This window comes from Lactuca serriola, chromosome 3, assembly GCF_051521515.1.
Source record: "Lactuca serriola cultivar US96UC23 chromosome 3, Lser_US96UC23_V15, whole genome shotgun sequence".
NCBI classification, from domain to species: domain Eukaryota; kingdom Viridiplantae; phylum Streptophyta; class Magnoliopsida; order Asterales; family Asteraceae; genus Lactuca; species Lactuca serriola.
This window is the reverse complement of record NC_136410.1, coordinates 51260425-51285489: the sequence shown is the minus strand read 5'-3', so window position 1 is coordinate 51285489 and position 25065 is coordinate 51260425. Positions and strand designations below refer to the sequence as shown.

The 25065-nt window shown below is 36.2% G+C and overlaps 2 protein-coding genes across 2 annotated transcripts; both read right to left on the bottom strand.

Annotated features, from left to right (window-relative positions):
• Positions 1-1593: 1593 nt before the first annotated feature.
• Positions 1594-2468, bottom strand: LOC145095246 (uncharacterized). Its single transcript, XM_079033160.1, has 2 exons — positions 2309-2468; positions 1594-2261 (listed from the first exon to the last, which is right to left on the bottom strand). The coding sequence occupies exons 1-2, from the start codon at positions 2466-2468 to the stop codon at positions 1594-1596; spliced, it is 828 nt and encodes a 275-aa protein (XP_078889286.1).
• Positions 2469-2723: 255 nt separating this feature from the next.
• LOC145095245 (uncharacterized) lies at positions 2724-5018 on the bottom strand. Its single transcript, XM_079033159.1, has 4 exons — positions 4622-5018; positions 4438-4541; positions 3440-4195; positions 2724-3011 (listed from the first exon to the last, which is right to left on the bottom strand). Exons 1-4 carry the CDS (start codon positions 5016-5018, stop codon positions 2724-2726), a joined length of 1545 nt encoding a protein of 514 aa, XP_078889285.1.
• Positions 5019-25065: the final 20047 nt, after the last annotated feature.

Below are 25065 nucleotides of genomic sequence, written 5' to 3'. Positions count from 1 at the left end.
TTTGAAATTAATGTATATAATACATATACGTCAAGAATTTAATTTTTTCTTATGCGTCAAGAATTACCTAACAAGTAGTTGAAGCAAATTCGATTATGGTGTCATTCACTGTGTTTGAAACAAAACAAAAGAGGCCATATATATACTCTATAGTAGTATGTACTTTTAAGGTATCTTGTATTGTGTTTATACATGTATATATGTAACATTTTTAAATTCTTTTGGCATATTCATTGTTCTTAGGGCAAGTGAAATCTTCTAGGCCTTTCCCATGACATGTGGATGCTTGAGAAAAAGAAGTCGGGTGCATCATGTGAGTTGAAAACAAATGTTTTTGAGTATGATGTAAAATTTGATGCTACTATAACTCATTCATGTACAATTCAATAGCTCTTACGAGACTTTTCCACTGGTAATTTATGTGTGGGTTTATTTTAAAGTCTATACGTTTAGACTTACTTATGGATAATCTAGTTGCTCTCTATATGTCATATAGCAATATATATTGAATCATTTTAAAGCTCATTCGCACCTTTGGATCAATACGCGGAGTCGGAAAGGACAAAAGCTTCGATGGATCGAGTGGTGTTGTGACCCAATCTTGGAGTGCTATTGTAGAATGTAGCTTTTTCTCCTTTCCTCCTCTTTTCTTTCCTTTGCTGTCTTATGTTGTTTGTTGTTTTTGGAACATTTTGTACCTCCTAGCCCCTGGCTAGTTTTCCTTTAATTTATGCCTGCCGTTCAAAAAAAAAAAAACATTTGTTTGTAGCATTTACATCGATGGGAGAATAGTGAAAAGCTAATCTATCTTCATTTATTATTTCTTTCATGTTGGGTTTATGAAATCATTAATTACCGTTCTAACTTAACTCTGTTGATGAGTGGTTGATTGGATCGTGCCCAAGGACAAAAAATTGTTTGGATCATTAATTAAAGATTGTTAATTTAAATTAACATGAACAACTTGGTAGTCTAGGTGGCTTACTTCAACTCCTTGCACTTGGGAGCTAGGTTAATAGCTACAAAATTCATTGGTTTGGTTGAGGTTTATGAATCAATTGAAGTATGTGTTAGACTTGTTCTCATTGATACAAGTTATTGCAACAAGCTTAAAAAAAACTTCCAAGAACAAAAGTCATGTTCAAAGAAGGTTAAAACATGATTGCTAGATGATTATAATTTCGTTGAACCTCAAAACAAGATTGGAGATTTGGATTCACTTGGAATGCTCAAGGCAAACAATTGTTTGAATATGTATATATAAGTTATGGTGATTATTTTAATTAGGTGTGAGACCCGTGTAATACACGGTTTTTAAAAAAAAAATAATATATTTTGTTAAAAATTACATGTTTTTTTATTATTAACTTAACATAAAGAGAAAAATATATAAAGAATAAATTAACTATTTCAAAATATAAATAAAAAAAAACGTACGTATTTATAAAATGATGATGACAATAATGTTATAAACATTAAACATTAATTAAATAAAAATTGCTAAATATATAAAAACAAAATGATGAATAAGTAGGTAAGATAATGTATAATAATAAAAACAAACATTGAAATATTGAGACTTATTTTTATGAATTACAAATTTCCAAAGACTTCTTTGAATACAACATTAGATGTCTTATTGGTAAGTTTACCATCTTTATCTAAAATTAATATTTTTAATCCATCTTTACTCTTCACTCTCGACAATGCAACATACAACTGCCCATGAATAAATACTGGTTGTCTAAAAAACAACCCCACCTTTGATAGTGATTGTCCTTGACTTTTATTTATTGTCATCGCAAAACATACAGCCAGCGGGAATTGTCGTCTTTGAAATATGAAAGGAATCATTTTATCCGAAGGCGTCAAAGACATTCTTGGAATAAACGTACGGTTTCCGATATTACTTCCAGATATTATCTTAACTTCTATAACACGTTTGCCCAATGCAATAACCCGTAGCCTTGTTCCATTGCACAATCCGGATTTTTGATCAATATTTCTTAGTAACATAACTGGAATGCCGACTTTTAATACCAACTTATGAATTGGCATACCTGAAGGTCTAAGACCATTTAGAACATCAGGGGAGTATAAAGTTTCATCAATGTTATCATGAACAAAATCTGCATGTGAAAGACTATCTGAACTTAAATACTCCTGTTGGGCTCCCGGAAATAATTTTAACAAACGCTCGTTAATCTCTTGAATGAATTCATTCTTCGGTGCAATGCTCTTTCTTGAAAATAAATCGGATTCTTGGCATTTTCAACGATAGAAGGATAGACAAATTCAATTAATGAACCAATAGGATCAGTAGAATCAACAATGAGAAGATCATCAGGAATATCAATAATTGCATCTCCATCATTTAAACTACCAACCTTTCCTTCTCCTATATCCAAAATCCATTTTGCAAAAGTTGTCGTTTCTTGAATATTGGATGCGAGAGCACTTAACCTCATGTTTTTTTGTCACTGTTAACACTTTGCAATTTGACCAAATGTAAGAAGAACATAAAGAAGCATTAACAATCTCTTGCCTGCTTCCGTTAGGAATAACAGGTAGAATTTGTCTAAAACCTCCTCCAAAAACAATTGTTTTTCCTCCAAACGGCAACTTTGAGTTGGTACGAAGATCACAAGTGAATATATCTTTCATAAAACGATCCAAGGTTTCAAATGCATGCTTATGAATCATAGGTGCCTCGTCCCATATAATCAATGATGTTTTTTTAACAATTCGGCTACATCACTGTCTTTCCCAAAAGAACAAAAAGAATCCTCTATAAGATTTAGAGGAATTATAAAGCGTGAATGTGCTGTTCTACCTCCAGTTAGTAACAACGAAGCAATACCACTTGAAGCAACATTTAGGACGATATCACCTTTAGATATTAAAGATGCAGATAAAGTCTTCCAAAGGAAAGTTTTACCAGTACCTCCATAGCCATAAACAAAAAACACTCCTCCTTTTTTCTGTCTAACAACTGTTAATGATTCAAGTAGCTGATGAGATTCTTTTTGTAGAATCGTTATATCAAAATCTAACTCCTCAGTAATTAAACAATTGTTTGTAGAAGATACCAAATCATGATCAGGGTAAGGCCATCCCAACAAAATCTCTTAGGCTTGAACTATTTTAGAGTAGAATTTTTTCAATCTCATATAGCGTTAAGTTTTTAATCTAATCGTCATTAAGTGATAGACCTGTACAATAGTAAAGTTAATTTAAAAATAATTGTATAATTATTCATATTAAAAATATATAAATAATGTGTCTAATGTAAATAATGGAAAAAATAATAATACCTGGAGTCTTTAATCTTATTCGTTGATTCTAGAGAATTCCATCAGATAAGTATTGCCAAGTATTTTCCCAGACATAATATGGTCTAGACAAACTATTAGACTTTAGCATAGTTGCAAATAGAAACCGTAAATAATAACCAGATCCTTCCTGAGTGACTTGCTTCCTCGATGGCATCAATATATTCTCTATCATCTTCTAAAAGTCCAAGCGCATAACATGTATCTCTAAAAGTAGGGAAAACTTGTCCATTAACCTTACGAATATCTTCAAATGATGTCGGCCCTTTGACTTTATTTAAAAGAATTATCAAAAAATATGCTTCACCTAGATTAGGCGAGACTGTGTGAATTCTCCCAATAGAAAATCCTTGTTTTCTTGGTTCCCAACAACGATCTTCCTGTTTCCATACAAATTTTGTAGGAAACTCAACATAAGAAAGTTTTCGTGCATCAGCATTATGTTCATTATAGCTCATCCAAGATAAGAACATCGAAGAAGAAACAGATTGTTTGTTGAGGACATCTTCAATATCATCGTCTGCTCCATATACAACATTTTGTTTTCCAGGAAGATGGAATGGAAGCCTTACAACCGAAGGATATCTGTAATGAACATCAAATGCAAATATACGCCATGAAGCTTCACGTGTAGAAAAATACCTACAATCATAGTAGTTTTGTATTTCATCAACGAAAACATCATCATTATCATCTCCGTTGTTTTGTACAACTGCAACAGTAGCCCAATCAGGACCCTTGTTAATATATTTAAACAGATATTTGATGGAAGCCGCGTGATTGCACCACTCAACATTAATGTGAGCCTGATATCTTTTTTCAAAAGGGCTTTGTGATATGGAACGACATTTCTGTTGTCTAATCTAACACCAGACTTTTCAACAAAAGATCCATCATTACGTCTCCTATATATAGGATAACCATCTGAATCGACTGAGGTATTTTCTAAGAATGACTTTGGGAATTTTTTTTTTGAACACTTGTTGTCACTCATGCATGGGCATTTAGGATTATCAGAACCAAATGGACCATGCATCATAAAGTCACTGACAAGTGCATACAATTATGGATCATCTTCTTTGTTTGGAATTTCAGTCGAAATTACTCGATCAATATGTTCAACAGTTGGGAGTTTGTAATCAGAATGCATGAATAAACATATATGTGCATGAGGCAGACAACGCTTTTGAAACTCCACAGTATAAACAACTGTAAATTATTAAAATAAATATAATATTATAATATAATAAAAAACATAATGATAAAAGTATTATTGTATTATAAGGTACCTGCTTGGACCTGACCCAATAACGCATTTTTCTTTAAGTCTTTAATCAAAGAATTAAACTTGATTTTGAATAATCTGGAAAGGACATCGAGCCTATCTTCATGATTAAGTGTGGTGTCAGCAAGAAACCTTTTAATTTCAAGCCACTTTGAATTGCATGTTACGGTTATGAAAAAATCTGGGTATCCAAACCACTTACAAAGCGACATTGCATCTAAATAATTTTGCATCTTGTAGCGCGCACCACCTGTAAATGAAGAAGGCAAGATAACACGTTTTTCGATGTTGGAAATATCAGTACCACCATCACTTTGTACGTTTCGTAATGTTTCATACGATTCACATCTAAGAACTTTTTGCTTATTGCGTATGTAATATAGTCTCTCAGTTTCAATCATCGTATAAGCATCAATAAAAAATTATTGAAAAAGCCTTCGTGAATTAAGAATTAATGAAAAGAATTCTCTCATTGTACAGTTACGACGTTTGCTATTCGTTGAATCATCAAAATCTTTGTGAGGGATGTCAACTCTATACCCATGATCTCCATATGGAAAGAGTAGTGGGTACTGAAGAGCAAGGTACGAAGGATGTAATTCGTTTATACGTTGTAGACTTCCTGATTTAGTTGTTACGATGATATCTCTGTTATCAATTGCATCACCAATATCACCAACAATTAAAGCAGCAACTTCAGAAGCAGAAGGTAAGTTATATGTCCTTCCATCTTCTTGCCTTCTTCCTATAAGACGTAACTTTACATCTATATGAGGATTTTCATCAAAACAATCTCTGACCATTCTATAACACTTAACCAACTCATTTGTAGAATCCAACATGTTCTTCAAAAAGCGTATAATTTCGATATCAAAAGAATGATAAGTTGATGTGCACCCTTCTTTTTGTGTACTGTTAACAATAATGGTTATATGTAAAATTTAGCAACTAAATAATTATATGAAATATATAAAATTAATGGTGTATAAAAAATGTATAAAGAAATACCTGAAAGCTTGTTGTAGATTTGAAACCTCATTTTCAGTATCATATATGTATAATTGCGAAAATTTTGGTTTCGATCCATCTATAGGTAGAAGACTTCCCATGCAGTGATAATTTTGACCACTAAGTCTAAAAACATATGGAGCATTGCCTCTATTAATTGAAGAATCAACTTTTTCACCCATTGAAGTAAACGAAAACATCGAATTGAATCGACGAATGTTCTTCATGAAATTTTTTCCTTTTGGATCAACATCACGAAAGAGATTTTCATAATTTTTCGGCGGTTCTTTTAGTTGAGGAAGCTCGACCTTTCCATTGCCACAACAAAGGGAAAAAGAAGTTTTCTTTCCAGAAGTATTGCCTTTAAGTGCTTCATCCCTCCATAATTGTGCATGACATATCGTACACACAAAATTCTGATCACCATGGTCCAAGTAATCTGTTTAATAAAAATGTATGTTAAACTTTGAAATAAATTAATGTTGAGATGAGTAATAGTTCATAAAGAAAGGTGGATGATAAATTGAAATTAAAACTTACCTTTTGTGGCACTTGAAGTTAAAGATAATTGTTTATGGATTTGCTGATCACGTAACTCTTCTTCTGATGTTAGGTTGAAAATGGGTATGCGAACTGTATTTAGAAACTTCCTTTTTTTATTTATATTTTTGCACAATAAATGGTTGGAATAGTCTCGAGTGATTGAAGATGAAGTTGTAGGTCTCATGTCACGACACAAGACTGAACATTCTCCATTTACTAAAATTAAAAGTATGATATTTAGTATTAAATTTATAAAGTAAATAGATAAAAATAAAAAAATAAAAAAATATGTACATATTATAATAATATGTATACCATATATAGTGAGAAACAATATGCCGGTTGGAAATCTTGGACAACGGAGTTCTTGTAGTAAAATTAGAAGCATGTTCAAAACGTTCTTGATGACGACCATTATTACCTATAATTGTAATATATGTTAATATAAATATGTATTAATTATGGAACAATAAAGAAACACATACAAGAACATAATATTTATTAAAATATTTATAATAACTGTAGATGGATAAAATAAAAGAAGTAATATGATATATATGATATACCGATTGGTATGGTGGACATGTGATTGGATTTTCTTTTATCCAAATAAAATTTCCTTTGTTTTCGTTTGTCTTTGGCGTTGTATGATAATGGACTATCGATTTTAATATTGGAAATAGATTGAACACGTGTTTGTTGATATCCATATGAAGAAGTTGGGGTGACATTTTGATTGTTACTACCATAATATGCAAACTTGTTTGATGTTGGTAGCTATATTAGAAATGATTGTAAAAAAAAATAAAGAATATATAAGTTATAGTACACATAACATTTATTGTAAGTTAAGATACAATAAGAAAAATATATAAAAAAAAAAAAACAAATGTAATGATATAATTACACCTACTATACAAGGGATTTATGAAATACCAATGTAAAAAAATTTGAAATAAATGTTGACCGTGCTAGGTATTAGGTGTGAAATTATAACAATATCTTAATTAATATAAATTGTAATGTATAAAAGAGTGTAGGTAAAAGAGAAAACTATTTCAGATTCCGAGGATTATGGATAAAATAAAATATCTTTAAAATGCAATAAAAACTGGTGTCATAGGAATAAAAAGACATACCAGAAGGCATTGTGGACAAATGATTGGATCTTTTGTTATCAAAATATAATTTTCTAAGTTTTCTGTTTTCTTTGGTAGCAACAGACAATTGAGTTTTAATATTAAAAGTTGAAGTAGATTGGAAAGTCGTATGTTGATATGCAGATGATATATTTGGATTGACATTTTCATTATCAATGCGAATATATGTAGAATTGGTTGAAGATGGTGAATGTTGTTGAGGAATACCTACAATGAATATATAATATTAAGAATGCGTTATTACATGATGTGGTGATTATGTGACATAATACGTCATAAGATATAAAATAATATTTGCATAACATAAGTCAAATATAAAACATGATTGAAAATAAAAGTAATTTGGGTTGTATATAAAAAAATTACCAATTGACGTGGTGGACATAAGATTGGATCTTCTTTTTTCCAAATATAATTTTCTATCTTTAAAATGCAATAAAAACTGGTGACATAGGAATAAAAAGACATACCAGAAGGCCATTGCAATCTTTTTTGGACAAAACATCATCTTTTTCTCTTTAAACCGGTCCAAGCCATTGACCATCTCATTTGGAACATCCATTAAAATAACCTTTGACTTGCATTTTGTACACGCATTATAGTACCAATTCCGCATATCTTCAAACATAAGAATTACTGCACAACTTTCCTATGATAGTAGGTGTATGTAGAGTTGGTTAATATTTTAGTATTGGATTAATTAAATTAATAGGGGGATCAATTATGTACCTCCTTCAATTCGTGAATCGCGGATATTTTGTAAAAGGCGTTGTTTTGAACAAAATCATCATGTAGTGAATACATGATCGATGATCCAGATGAACGTGAGACCGAAGAACACGAAGAGTTTTTTCTTGCTTGTAAACTATTAGTTTAGCATTTAATAATTATTATATATAATAAATATGAAATAATAAAATATTGAATTTCAATGAGAAATATTGAATTGAAATGAGAAATCATTTGGAAAATTCATGACACCTTTTTTTGAAAGCAGTTATCTCCTCAATGTCGTCCTCAATAAAAAGCTTTGTAGCCAAGTACGTGTTGTTGACATATGGACGCTCTGAAATGGGAATTTTAAATTTTGTATGAATGTTAATAATTTCATAAAACCAAAATTTTAAGAATAAAAATATTACAAATTAGTATCATGGTAAAGACGTACGTCGGATATTCTTGAATTTAGCAAGTTGAATAATCATTACAAAATGACCATGATGCTTTGAAACATATGCAACAATTTCATCAGCATAACGTCCCCATAGAGTAACTAAAACTTCATGTGCTCTGTAAAAAGAAATAAAATTAAAAAACAAAGCATCATCAGAATAAAAAAAAATATGTATAAAGAATGAAACTCACTCTAAATCCTCCATTTTTAGTGTGATTTTCTGCTCATGTATGTCTTTTGGAGGTTCCAATGGAAAACATTGGAAAACGTTTCCTATAATATCTATATTATAGACGACGAAAAATGTAAGGATGTATCTGTTATGGTGTAAAAATTAAATTTAGATAATTCAATCCATTAGCAAAGGGGTTTGAGGGAATACACTAACCAAATGACACATTGGCTTGGATCGAATTAGAATGAAGTTGTTTGAAGTCAATGAAAGCAAAGGAAATGTGGGGCCCACAAAAGTCTTTGCATCTAATAACCTTAGTGCTATATTGGAAATAGAGTTTATGTGGTCCATCAACAAACTTTATAGCACCATTATTTAACCCTATTGTGGGTTTTTGAATGTAGTAATCACCATATTCTTCCAAAGTTTTTCCTTGCAATGATGCAAATGGTTTATCCACATTACATTCAATTTTCGAGCCCTATAAGTAGATGAAAAAAATATAATAATAAGTTATACTACACATAAAAATAATCATAACTTAAATTGTATAAATTAATAAAAATATTAAAAATAAAAAACTAAAAAAAATCCAAAATACCATTTCGTCCATCAATATCATTCCAATCATACGAATCTATTTCCACAGACGAATGATTCGAACCTTGATCGTGTAGTAATCTTGTGCAAGTGCCAAGTCACTGATCATGGTAACATTGGTGTTTTCCATTAACCTGTAAACCAAATGTAGTAACGAAGATCAGTTGTTATATAACATAAAAGTATGATAAATAAATGATAAAAATAATTTTCAAAAGCATGATGACGAAGCATAAAGATTACTACAAACAATGTTAAAAACACGATGATAACAGACCATTAGCAACTACCACGATGCATTAGCAACTAACATTATGTTATAAAGAAACACAAAGAAAACAATATTGTTGTTTAGTAAAAGCTATCACAAATAAACAACCAAAACCCAATTCCCTTATTTAATTAAAAAAGTAAAAGATAACATAAATGAATATTCATAGTTTACCAAACACAAAATTTCGAAATCCAAAATAATATAATAATGGCTTGGAAGAGCTGGTGTTCAACAACCTTGATGCTGGTGCTACAAAGGTAATCCAAGTTCATAGAGATATGTTATGCATAATATAGTCGACTTAATTGATTAAGTCAACAATTGCTCTTTCAGGTGATTGTAGCAGTAGGCCTTGGGACCAACTACATTAAAGTTACAGACAATGGTAATTAACCTTAATTCCACAATAAAATCCCAAATAATATAATAATGGCTTGGAATTTCTTTTTGATCCAATAACAAAATCTGTTTCTAGATCATCAAAAAGATTCACATTGACAGGTAGGATATGGATCCTCTGGAATGGAATCATAATCATTCAGAATATACAAAACAAAATGGATAAAGTTTGGGATTCCCAAATCATTGAAATTAAATCCTACATGCACAAAATCTAGTATTTGGTATTATTATAATTTAAAAAAGCAAGTATGTTATTATTATAAAATAAAAAAGCAATTACACAATAAATTATTAAAAAATGACTATTATCAAAATAACAGTTTTTGAAAGCAGTTATTGTTATGTTAGATATCTAACTTTTCTTATCTTGCTTTTATAAAACATATAGAATAAATGTTGGTAGTATAAGTATAATATCGGGGAATAATATTTAAAGTAACCAATAAAGCATTCAACTTTAGTATAAAACTCATTAATAATGACATTCCTATTGACGTGTTGCAAACCCCCCGTTTAGCATAAATTTTGAATCAAATTCCAATTTACATAAAACCATCAAACTTTTTGAAAGATACGTGAAACCAAACAGAGAACAAAAATATGAGCTTCTATTTTAGTCCTTTATACTGCATTCTAATTTTTTTTGAAAGATATGTAAAACCAAACATAGAACAAAAATAATTTCATACAATTCGACCATATCACAGTTGCAGCAGGGTGTGTGACAGGAAAAAAAAAATTTCTTTGAGGCATTTAATCGAACAGCTTATATGCAAGGAAACAAAAACTTCTTTGAAGCATTTAATCGAACAACTTATATGCAATGAAACATGAGTAAATTATTAGTACATAAATGTATATACAATTCGACCATATCATGGAAAGGAGAAGAGGAAAACATGAAATGTTCAAATAAAAAAGAATCAAATCATTTTCGTGATGCTTAAACTAACTGTATCGATCATTACATATGCTAACCTGATGTAGTAGATACTTTTGATAATGGACTCTAATGATGAACCTGGTGATGCTGTAAATCTTCAATCTCTCAATAAACAGCGACATATGAATGAGATTGTAGTTGTATATATTTTTCAAAATTGAATTTGGAAAGGATATGAAGAATAGTTGTGAATGAATTGAAATTTGATAAGTTACTGCAAATAAGAATCAATTTGAGTGGTGATTTTCGACAGTTGTGTATGTAATTTAGGAAGATATATTTGGATTTAATGTATTGATTGACAAAAATCGGGAGGAGATATTCAATGATATTCAAGTTTCCTTTATTTGTATAAGATGCTGAAAATAATTGACATTTTTTAATTTGATAAAAAACCAAAAAATCCACAATTTACCAAGTGGAATTAAATTGAATTGAGAAAATAAAAAAAATATCATGTGACATATTGAATAAGGAGGTGACATGTGACAGAAAATATTTATTTATTAAGGAGATGCGGTTGTACTTATAAAAGGATTGGCTCAGATGGACGATGAATCTACCAAAGTATTAATCGAGACCAAGAACTAATCCAACTAATTTATGCAAGTGGATGCGTGTGCACTTTTGACGATTTTGGTAATTACCGGGGATACAATGTTATGAGTTGGATTATGGGCGTGTTTAGCAAAAGTAGCTGGAAGCGGGTAGCGGTTAGCTGATAGCGGATAGCTGGTAGTGTGTAGCTGGTAGCTGGTAGCGGGAAGCTGTAGCTTTTATTTGTTATATGAATGTTTGGCAAAAGTAGCTAGAAGCTTTTGAAATATATAAAATTACATAAAAGGACAATTGAGTAAAAATAAAAAAATATATAAATATATTTTTAAGGGTAATTATGAAAATTGATTTTAAAAGCTCCGGAGCATTTTGTTAAAAGCTACATGAAGTAGCTTTTAGAATCGAAGCGTTTTGTTAAAACTAAAAGCTAAACGCTCGTACTGCCAAACGAAACTTTTTGTTTAAACTAGAGCGTTTTGTCAAAAGCTAAAAGCTAGAAGCTGCCAAACGCTTCCAAAAGCTCCGTGCCAAACACGCCCTATATGTACACAACTAAACAAACCCAACATAACTGCCATTTTTAATTTGTATCTTCAAGTGATAAAGAATGAAAATTTCGTTTTTATGTTTTTGTTGGGATGAACCAATACTCATACTTTTTCTCATATTTATTCACACAAACTTAACACGCTTACTAGTTTCCTAATACTAATATATTTTGCTTGGGGAGAACGCCGATGAAATTGTTTAAAGTGGAACGTGTCTTTTGATTCAAGTCGAACTTTTCCAGAGTGAACAAGTCCAATATTCCTCCTTCATGCAAGTGTATATTTTAGTCGGACCAATGTTTATATTCTGGCCCTGTCTTTATCGACTAAATAAATCTGTTTGTTTATTTATTTATTTTTATTTTTTTAATAATCTCTTATCCAATGGGTTTATTCTTGAATTTTGTTGGACACTTGTATTTGATTTTCATTTTTTGATGTTTGATATGCTTTACAAAACAAACTGGTTCAAGTTTTTAATAAACTCTTATACCGCTAGTTTGGATAGTTTGATAATTTAGTTTTTACCCAACGTTTGGTTATAAATAAGGTGTGGTTGGTGATTTAGTATTTTGATTTACCAAAAAAAAGTATTTAGATTTTTTTTTTTTCATAAAAACATCTTTGTTCTGTCAATTTCCTTCTGTTACCATTATAATTAGTTCAATTCCATAATGAATTATATGATTATATTTTTGTTAATCTTTTAATTTAAAGACTATTCTAATTTTGTTGTTTCTTTATAAATTTCATTCCACATCTATTTAAGCACAGGCGGATCCACATTGGATCTCGGGGTATCCCGGGATGCCCCTCAAAAAAATTTTAGTAGTATAAATTTTTCCGAAAAATATCGTTTATTTTGCGTTTCTTAATATAAATGTGTTTTGCGAAAAAATAACAAAAGCTCTAGTTGGTTTAGTTGGTTATGCTGCCATAGTGTTTTTCTGGAGGTTGGAAGTTTGAATCTTAGGCTTGACATATGTTAATTTTTTTGTTTATCAGTTTCTATCCTATATCCCTTCAACTTTTTTCTTATTTCTTATAATTCTAAAATTGTCCCACATTGGCCATAAAATAAAACATAGCCCCTATACATCTGTTATATAAGCAACACAAGCTTCTCAATTCTGAACAAGTTAAACATTTGAATGAGTTTGGGTTTAAACCCGAAACCGAGTTTGGAAAACTGAAAAACCAAGAAACCGAACCCATTGGTTCAGGATACCCCTTTACGTTGACCATGGCTCCGCCACTGTATTTAATTCTTTTATAAATCTAACTGCATTAATTCACTATAAATTTACAAAATACATTGGGCCTTAATGTCTAAGCAAACCGGACCATAGTGGGCCGGATGTATTAATAATATACATATAAACTATACATAGCATGCATGTATTATGTATATACAAATGATCATTGCATATATCATGATTATATATATATATATATACATATATATATATATATATATATATATATATATATATATATATATATATGACAAAACTTCAAAAATGGTCTCTGTGGTTTCGAAAATATCAAGTTTAGTCCCTAAGTTCAAAAAACCTCACGGATCGTCCCTATGGTTTCAAAACTTTTAACATTTGGTCCCTCCGGCTAACTCCGTTACCATTTAGCCGTTAAGTCAGGGGCATTTTTGTCATTTCACTCCTTAGGGACCATTTATGAGGTTTTGTATTCTTTTTTTTTAAATAAATAAATAATAAATAAAATTTAATATGCAAGGGTCCCACCTCTCTCTCTCTCTCTCTCCTGCAGCTTTGTCTCTTACCCCTAGATTTTTCGTTCCTTCATTTCCATTTGAAAATGCGTGAGATTCTTCACATTCAAGGTGGCCAATGTGGTAACCAGATTGGTGCCAAGTTTTGGGAGGTCGTGTGTGCAGAGCACGACATCGATGTGACCGGGAAGTATACCAGAGACTCTGAACTCCAGCTCGAGAGGATCAACGTTTATTACAATGAGGCTAGTGGCGGCAGGTTTGTTCCACGCGCGGTGCTCATGGATCTGGAGCCTGGTACCATGGACAGTCTCAGATCTGGTGCTTACGGACAGATCTTCAAGCCTGATAACTTTGTTTTTGGCCAGTCCGACGCTGGTAACAATTGGGCGAAAGGACACTATACCCATCAATTTCACATTACGACCCATATGAGAATCCTACCCTCGAAGAGAGATCTGAATATCTTTCTCTCCAGCTTTCCAGCACTCCCGATGGATTGTAAACGAAGCTCTTTAACTCCAAAATTACTGATTTGTCAAAATCATTGTCGAAAACAGCATAGGAATTGAAAGACGTGATGAAGACAAACTTGAGAATCAGAATCATAAGGATTAAGAGGAGAAAAGATAGAGAACCTGATGAATCGGAGGGTACATTGAGTTTGTACATACAGGGCATTCAAGAAGTTCATGGACACTGGTGGGATGGATTTTTGAAGGAATAACATTGACGTTGTGAGTTTTGGATGACGTAAAATGATGATGATGATGTGGGATCTCTTCGTTGCCCAATCCATCCGAGGTTGAAACGCATTCAATGCTATCGTAATCCATGGTTCCAAATTAAAGAAAAAGCAACAATACCCACAAAGAGAGGATCAAATTTACATGAAATTTGTTAGGGTTTTGCCTCATCTTTTCCTCCCCTGTTTCGGGTTAAAGATGAAGATGGAGAGGGGAAGGGAAAGAAAGAGAAATAGGAGGTGCTTTTCTTCTTAGGTCTTTCACTTCCTTTTCCAATTTTTCGTTGAGAGAGAGAGAGAGAGGTGGGACCCCTTGCATATTAAATTTTATTTATTTTAAAAAAAAAGAATACAAAACCTCATAAATGGTCCCTAAGGAGTGAAATGACAAAATTGCCCCTGACTTAACGTCTAAATGGTAACGGAGTTAGCCGGAGGGACCAAATGTTAAAAGTTTTGAAACCATAGGGACGATCCGTGAGGTTTTTTAAACTTAGGGACTAAACTTGATATTTTCAAAAACCACAGGGACCATTTTTGAAGTTTTGTCTCTCTCTCTCTCTCTCTCTCTCTCTATATATATATATATATATATATATATATATATATATATATATATATATATAAATCTTAGAAATAGTAAAGTTATCATTTTTTTGGTAGAATTGGTCCCTGCACTTTGCTCCTCATTCTTTACCTATTTTTTACATTTTTGGTCCTTACAATCAATATTTTTATACTTTTTAGGAGCCTTTAATTATTTAAAGTTTGGCCACAAAACTTTAACGGTTTGACAACTTTGATCCCTTTTCTAAAAGTTTGCTAATTCCTATCCCTTTAATTCTTTAGCCGTTTTGACACTTCTGATCCTTGCAGCCAAAAGTTTTATATTTTTTCATAAAAACATGAAAAAGCGGTCTGGGGCAAAGCCCGGGCTTTTTATCATTGCACTTTCTACGTTTGTCATATTTATCGATTCGGAAACAACATTGAAAGCTTCTGGCCCCCGCGTAGTGGAGGTAACCTTTCTAGTTTATATATAAAACAGGAATTCACATAGAAGAAATCATGTCACATGTTTCACAAATATAATATACTTTTTATTCATAGATATCACACGTTTGCAACATCAACTATAAAATTCATGATTATTTCATCTACAAAATAATCATTTTCATGTGTACTTAGTTATTATAAAGCATCATAGAATCACCTTAATTGATGACAATCAATTGCTACCCTTTACTTTAAACTTGTTTGATTGCCTATACAACACATGATAAGCCGTTATTAACACAAACAACACATAGTACATATCTTACACAAATAGAATGCATGGCTAGGTACATGTTAGATTGAGCAAGCAACATGTACATTATATATGCCCATAGTCGACACCAATTTCATATGAACTACTAATTTCAAACATCCACAAATACTAATGTCCAAACAAACCCAAACTTTTGTGCCTAAACGTAATTATAACGCCAATATCCATCAAGTAAGTTCAATTCTAAATTGCTAAGAGAGACTTCGTTTGTCAAAATTTATAAAAATATTAATTTGAATATGTATAAAAAAAATGAAAAATTACATCAAAATGCTCTTGTTCTTATGGTGTATCAGAATATCCCTACTTGATCCATTAAGCATAGTAGAGCTCACTTCGTGATATTAATTGGACCGATCTTTTTATTTACAAACGTGGAAAATTTGAGCCAATGGGGAAATATGCAACCGGAATTGGTCTTTTTATGCTCTTCTTCACCTTTGCATCGTGGTCACCATAAATGTTCTCAACTTCTCTTGATGCACTATTTTTATCATTTCCTTCATCCATCACCTTGTTTGCACCCGAGAAACAACTAAAGAAACCAGATATAATAGCCATCTTGATCGAAAAAGATAAAGAGATTGAAATTTAGTACTTGTAAAAGAAATCCAGGCAAAAAGAATTCTTGAAATATGTTGTTAATATTGTGGCTGATAACCTTAATTAAATTAATTTGCAATATTTATACACCAAAGACAATTCATTTCTTAGAAATTTCCTAATAATTTCTTGGCGTGGGGAGGAGGGTAATGAAATAAACTAATACAATGTATGTCTTGACTGTTTTGAAAATTTTCTTTGTTAGTCAAATATATATTGTACCAAAATCACTTTCTAAGCTTGGCCGTCAAGGACTTGATTGTTAAACTTAAACCACAAATTTAAATGCCCATATGTTTTATTTTGCACGTTTAATATATAGTTTATAATTTGATTTTTATTATAATAGTTGAATTTTATGTAATATTTAAATATTTATTGAACAATATATATATGTCGATATACGTAGATAGTATATAGTATTACTTATTTATAAGACGATAGATATATAAAAACAAAATGATAAATGATTAAAAAAAGATATGTTGATATAGGTCCCCTAAATTTTATGATATTTAATGGAATATAAGGTTTAATTGGTAAAGTTGTATAAAAATAGATTTTTGATGTGACAATCCACTTCACTCTGAAATGTTCAATTCATTGAAAATGGCTTAAATGGTTGTTTGTTAAGCCTCTAATTATGGTTTGAAAATGGCCTAAGTGGTTGTTTGATAAGCCTCTAATTATGGTTTGAAAATGGCCTAAGTGGTTGTTTGATAAGCCTCTAATTATGGTCAACAACTAGAAGATCTAGCTCAGTCAATCTCAAACATATGGTGACTGAAAATATTTGACAGACTTGTCCTTTGCCTACATCTGCTCCCTTTTCCTTCTTCACTCAACCCCCCTTACTCCAATGATGCCCTCCTCACGCATGCGACCCTTACCTCGGTAACAAATACTTATTTAAGCCGTGTGTTTTTGAATAAAGAATGTGTCACAATTTTGTTCTATAAATGTATATTCTATACGGTATAAATAAATAAGACATTATCATGCCATTTCGTGAAAAGATAATGGGAAGTAATGTGACGTTATATTGTCTTCTATAAAATGAGGTGAGGAAAAATGAGAAGCTCCCATGCCTATTGTCCTTGCATTTTTGTCAAGAAAAGTTGTGACAAAATATCACGCTAAAGAAAACCGTGTCACTATTCCATATAACTTATTTGGTAGGCAGTTTTCGGATTAAATCGTAGCTAAGTGGTATTAGATATGTTACTGACTTCTACAATAAACTTCTACGTCGATACCAACATATTTTTTTATCATTTAAATAAGAGAAATATCTTAAAATTTAAACATTAATGTGTTAGTTTGTTATTTCATTAAGAAATACTTTTATGTTTTACATGCGCACCTTGATAAGAATAAAGTTATAATATAAGATTCTTTAGTGTCATTATAAATATATTTTTATATACATAGATAATATATTACGATACATAAAAGTATACTCATAAGCTTGAAATGTGTGATATATTATTATAAATATCATTAAAATAAGGAGTGTTAGTGGCTTGGAAATAAAGGATTCATGTCATTGCAAATGTTTTGAAAGCTTCAGCTATGGATGCTCTTTGCTCGGCATTTGGAGGCGCCTATACTCCATTTACAAGCAAGTAAAGGTAGTATGGCAACCATATCACTACAAGAAGTCTGGGTAATAGCGGTGACGCGTGTCGTCGCTAATGGTTGGGGTCGTCGCCGCTAATGCCTTTGGCGGCGACATGTTGCTGCAGATGCATCGTCGTTAATGCTTTGTCGCTAACACACAAACGGCCACCGCTAAAAGTTACTCGTCGCCGCTATTGCCCTCGTCGCCTGTAACGACCCAAAATACGACCCAATTTTTTTTTTTAAATAATACTAAAGATAGCAACCATCATAATATGTCATGAAATCGTACGTCATAAATCCCAAAAGGTTATAATAGATGTGTCATGACAAAAGAACTGTATCAACATAACATAGTATCTAAAATAAACTCCCAGGACAAAAGCTGAAACTGTGGTGTGTGCAGTGCCATCATCCTGAGCTCTTCCCTTTACTTGCGGAAGTACCTGAAACCAAAACTAAAACTGTAAGCACAAAGCTTAGTGAGCTCCCCCAAACTACCACATACCATAAAATAACATATAAACACATATTGGGCCTTGCCCACTACATCGGACCGAGATCAGGACTAACTGGGGCCTTGCCCCCTGCATCGGACCGAAGTCCGACTAACTGCATCGGAACGATGTCCGGAACACATAGCACAAAGACATGCTTGAATCACAAAGACATCAAGCACACTAAACTACTGCATCGGACCGAAGTCCGGATCTACTGCTAACTAGACGGGTCGGCATTGTGGCCGTAGACCCGTTCCTACTAGAAGGAAACTCACCTCGTAATGCCGGCTGCTGAGATGCTAACTCTAAAAGTGGCTGACTGTTGCTCCGGAACTGTCCGGCTACAAATCCCAAAAACACTAGATTAGATACTTGCAAATACCCTCAGGGTAAGATGATTATTTTACCCTTGGTCAAGTCAACTCCCTGGTCAAAGTCAACTTCCAGTTGACCGGACTCGCCGAGTCAGGGAGCAGACTCGCCGAGTCCCTTCTTTACTAACATTGACTTTAACTCACCGAGTCCCTTTCCCACTCACTGACTCACCCTGAACTCACAAGCCGAAGAAAAACAGGGACTCGCGACTTGACTCGTCGAGTCCGAAGAACAACTCGCCGAGTCCTGTCGTGCAGATTCCATACAGCTGAATTCTAAACCATTCTAGAGCATCTAACTAGTAGATCTGAGCCCCTGGAACCATATGAACACGTAAAGTTGCTAACTTAACGTGTAACTAAGAAGGAATGAAGATATTTCACTCAAACACTACTTTTCTCGGGGAAACTCATCCGACTCGCCGAGTTGTATGAACAACTCGTTGAGTCTAAGGCAATCTTCATCGGACTCTCCGAGTTGCTCATCCAACTCGTCGAGTCCACGGCTATCTTCGTATGACTCGCCGAGTCAAGCTTACGACTCGTCGATTCCATTCAGTCCCTTATCCATACAGACCTGATTTGAGCCATACAACGGTTCCAAATCACATATCTAAGCTTCTAGGGTATGCTTATCACGTAAAGTTGCAAATTTACGTGCATGCATGGCTTTAAAGGCTTCAAATGACAAAACTAAGCTCTTAATGGGGTTCTAAGCTCAAGAGAGACCTCAATCACGAACATGACTGAAACTTTACACTTCTAGAATGCAATGAGGGTCCATATCTGAAGTTTCCATCCAAGGAGACTAGGAGAGTCCATATCTCAAGTTTTGAATCATAAAAGGCTCCAAAGAAGGCATAACAAGCATAAAGGAGGTTGTAATGGAGGACTACACAAGGTCATAACTTCATTACCTGAATGAAAAACAGATGCAAGCTAACTCCTGGATCTTCCTTCTCTTTTATGGACCTTCTTTCTTCCTCAAAGCTTCCAATCTATCACAAGCACACTCAAACTCAACAATGGGGCTAGGGTTTACAGGGGAAATGTTCTGAGAGTGATAGAGGCGAGGTTGGGGCATATAAGTGTGTTTAAATAGGGTGCAAACCCTTAAAATTAGGGCTTCATCCAGATAGGCGGACTCGCCGAGTCGCCAGCTCAAAACGCGTGATCGTCCCGTCTTTACTCGACGAGTCGGGCAATAGACTTGTCGAGTACCCCTTTAAAAAAGAAAACACTTATTTAGATCTCATACCAGAAATGGGGCATTACAACTCTCCCCCACTTATCTTAGACTTCTTCCTCGAAGTCTGCTGCTGCTACTGCATCTGAAAATAACTATCGGTAATGCTCCCTCATCTCCCCCTCAGACTCCCATGTCCACTCTAAACCCTTTCGGTGCTGCCACTGCACCTTCACTAACTGAACCACCTTGTTCTCCAAGGTCTTCGTCTTCCGATCTAAGATCGCAACTGGTCTCTCGATATAATTCAGTCGACTATCAACCTGAATATCCTCCACGGGTACAACTGCTGAGTTGTCCACCAGACACTTTCGCAACTGAGAAACATGGAAAGTGTTGTGGATTTGGCTAAGCTCTGCCGGAAGATCCAACCGATAAGCAACCCGACCCACCAGGGCCAGAACCCTAAAAGGACCAATGTACCTGGGACCCAGCTTGCCCCTCTTCCGAAACCTGATAACACCCTTCCAGGGTGATACCTTTAGGAGGACCATATCGCCCACCTGAAATTCCAAGTCTAAACGCCTCCTGTCGGCGTAACTCTTCTGTCTACTCTGCGCAGTCTGTAGTATGCTACGAACTTGCTGGATCAACTATGTGTTCTTGAGCACCACCTCGGTGCTCCCGATGACTCGCTGACCGACCTCTCCCCAACAAATTGGGGTCCTGCACTTCCTCCCGTAGAGCATCTCGAAAGGAGGGCGGTCAATTCTAGTGTGGTAACTGTTGTTATATGAAAATTCCGCTAGTGGAAGATACATATCCCAACTACCACCGAAGTCTAGAACACATGCTCGGAGCATGTCTTCGAGAGTCTGAATCGTCCTCTCGCTCTGCCCGTCCGTCTGGGGGTGGAAGGCGGTGCTAAAATGAAGACGAGTCCCCATCTCGTCATGAAAACGCTTCCAAAATATGGAAGTAAAATGGATGTCTCGGTCTGACACTACCGACACAGGCACTCCGTGTCGTGCTACTACCTTGCGCACATAGATGTCAGCTAGCTTCTCAGCCGATATTCTCTCCTGGATCGGTATAAAATGTGCGCTCTTGGTCAGCTGATCCACTATGACTCAAATCGAATCCACTCCCCGTGCGGTCCTGGGAAGCTTAGTGACAAAATATGTGGTATTGTCCTCCCATTTCCATACGGGAATGTCTAACGGTTGCATCTTGTCGTGGGGTCTCTGGTGCTCTGCCTTGACCTTCCTGCAGGTCAGGCATCTCTCCACATACTAGGCGACATCCCGCTTCATGCAGGGCCACCAGTAGTCGGGTCGAAGATCTCTGTACATCTTCGTTGCCCCTGGGTGGATGGAAAATCGAGACTTATGAGCCTCGTCCATCAGCACCTGCCATACTCCGCCCTAGTACGGTACCCAAACCCTCCCAAGAAGGGTCAACAATCCTCGACTATCATAATCAAAGGAAGTTACTCGGCCCACGATCCTCTCACATTTCAGCCTCTCCTCCTTGAGGGCCTTGACCTGTGCCTCCCTGATCTGCTCCAACAATGGAGTAATAACTGACATCCTTAGGCATATATCCCTGATCGGGGCCGCTTCCGCCTTGCGGATCAGGGCATCGGCCACTACGTTGGGCTTCCCCGGGTGATAAAGGATCTCACAGTTATAATCCTTCACCACATCTAACCACCAACGCTGCCTCATGTTAAGATTCGGCTGGTCCATGAGGTACCTCAGAATCTTGTGATCCGTGTAGACGGTACAATGGACCCCATAGAGGTAGTGTCTCCAAATCTTGAGGGCGAACACCATTGCCCCCAACTCCAAATCATGCGTCGGATAGTTAGCCTGGTGAGGCTTCAACTATCTGGAGGCGTAAGCTATCACATGCCCCCACTGCATCAACACTGCTCCCAAACCTGTGATCGAGGAATCACAGTAGACTACAAAATCATCCACTCCCTATGGCAAGGTTAGAATCGGTGCCTCGCACAATCGCTATTGGAGAGTCTCGAAAGCTGCCTGCTGCTCAGGCCCCCAATGAAACACCGCCGACTTCTTGGTTAGTCGGGTGAGTGGAACTGCTATCTTGGAGAAATCCTGAATGAATCTCCTGTAGTAACCTGCCAAACCTAGGAAGCTTCGAATCTCTGATGGAGACTTCGGGACCTCCCACTGCAACACGGCCTCTATCTTGGCTGGATCGACCAATATACCCTTCTGGTTGATGAGGTGCCCAAGGAACTGCACCTCACGCAACCAGAACTCGCACTTGGAGAACTTCGCGAAAAGTCTCTCCCTCCTCAAGACTTCTAGCACTTCCCTTAGGTGCTCCTCGTGCTGCTCCTGAGTCTTGGAATAAACCAAGATGTCATCAGTGAATACAATCACAGACCGATCCAACATCGTCCTGCACACGCGGTTCATGAGGTCCATGAACACGGCTAGAGCGTTGGTGAGCCCAAATGGCATCACCACAAACTCATAATGACCATAACGGGTCCTAAAAGCTATCTTCTGAACATCCTCACCCCTGACCCGCATCTGATGATAACCGGAGCGCAGATCAATCTTTGAAAACTAAGATGCTCCCTGAAGTTGATCGAACACGTCATCTATCCTCGGGAGTGGGTAACGGTTCTTCACCGTTACCTTGTTCAACTCCCGGTAGTCTATGCACATACGGTGCGACCCATTTTTCTTCTTCACAAACAAGATCGGGGCTCCCCATGGCGAACTACTTGGTCTGATAAAACCCTTGTCTAGCAGCTCCTGCAGCTTCATAGACAACTCCTACATCTTTGGAGGAGCCAACCAATACGGTGCCTTGGCTATCGGAGCCGCACCAGGAACCAGGTCAATCCTGAACTCAACCTGTCTCTCCGGAGGTATCCCAGGCAATTCCTATGGGAATACATCCGGGTACTCTCGCAACACTGCTACATCATCTACTGTCATCGTACCCTTATCCTGGGTATCCATCACATATGCGACCTAACCTGTGCAACCCTGCTGGAAGTAGTGCCTTGCTCTCGCTGCTGAACAAAGAATCGGTCCGCGCTGTGGCCTCTTGCCCTGAATCACTAATTCTCCTCCGCTTGGAGTGCGAACATTCACTAGCTGCAACTCGCAATCAATCACCGCCCCATTGGGGCTCAACCAATCCATGCCTACTATGACCTTTTTCCCTCGCAAAGGAATAGGGACCAGGTCCACCGAAAACTGCTCATCGAATAACTGCAGCGAGCATGCTCTATGCACCCTCGCGACCCTGACGGTCCTATCATCGGCTATCTCCACCTCGAGTGGACAATCCAGCTCCCCTGGAGCTCTGGTAAACCTCTTGCTAAGCACAAGAGAGACAAATGAGCGGGTAGCCCACGAATCAAATAACACTGTAGTTGAAATGCCGTTCACTAAGAACGACCCTATACGCAAACATATATCATTAGAAACAATCAATAATAAATGCGGAGATAAAAGGAAAATACATACCCGTCACCACATCAGGAGTCGTTCGCGCCTCCTCTTCTGTCATCTGAAAAGCTCTACTCTTCGCCACTGGCGCCTCAGCCCGACCCTGACGACCATCCGTAATCCTCAATGTAGCAGGGGTAGGTGCCGACACCTTCCCTGCTGCTGCTAAGCTCGGGCACTGGGACTTTTTATGTCCCCTCTGATTGCAATGGAAGCAAATCAGATCAGATGTTGTGGTGGCAGTGGTAGAAACTGTACAATCTCTGCTCATATGCCCAGTCTGACCGCACTTGTAGTAGCCGAAACTCCCTGCATTGCACGCCCCATCGTGCAATCTCCTATACTTGCCACACCGACTGTGGCTCTGCTGACCTCTGGACCTATGATCCAAAACCATGGGATTCTTGCCCGAACTCCCTGTACCTGAAGTCGCCTTTGGCTTTCTCTTCTTCTCCATCTCAAGATCAATCTCTCTCTCTCTCTCTCTCTCTCTCTCTCTCTCTCTCTCGAGCCCTTGCAATCATATCATCCAGCATCTTACAGCTGGATTGGCTCACAAACTGGCGGATATCACTCCGCAACATCTCATGATAACGGGCCTTCTTCATTTCCTCGTCAGCTATGTACTGAGGAACAAGAAGAGCCCTCTCCCTGAACTTGGCGGTAATCTTCGCCACTGTCTCTGTAGTCTGAGTAAGGTCCTGAAACTCTCTGGCTAACTGTTGCAACTCAATGACCGGTGTGAACTCGGCTCTAAAACAGGTGGTAAAATCGGCCCAAGTCATAGTATCAAGTGATGTGTCATCCCCGATACCATGCCCAACCTCTTCCCACCAGTCCCATGCCCTGTCCTTCAGAAGATAGGATGCTAATCTGACCTTGTCCCCCTCGACACATCTGCTAGTGCAGAACGCGTTGGCAACATCTGCCAACCACTTAGTACTCGCAATGGGGTCACACGCCCCATGGTAGTCTAGAGCTCCACAAGCCCGAAACTCCCTGAAGGTGAGTGTGCACGACCCCATCATGGCCGCCATCTCAGCACAAAATGTGCTCAACTTCTCATTCATCAACTCCAAGATACCCTCCTTGATCAAACCGAAGATCACAGGAGTCTGCTCAAGTATGATACGGGTAACCTATGAAGTGAAAAACTCCCTAGTCTGCTCATCCAACTGCTCGGCCCCCGAGCCTGATCCTGATCCCTCCCCGGCACCTGAGCTGCCGACTACTGGCCTAGGGCGTAAAACCACCATTCTGAAAACACATCATGATAAACGTCAGAAACACCGATATATCTCAAGGGATCGCTACTACTACAGGTTTCCTGGTCTCGCCTCGACCTTCCTTGATTCAAGTACAGATTCTCTGCTTCCAGTAGTATGGGCCCCTACTACCTTCCATATCTATCCGTACCCTCCTCAAGAACCGCCTCGGATCCATCAAGTCACTACTACT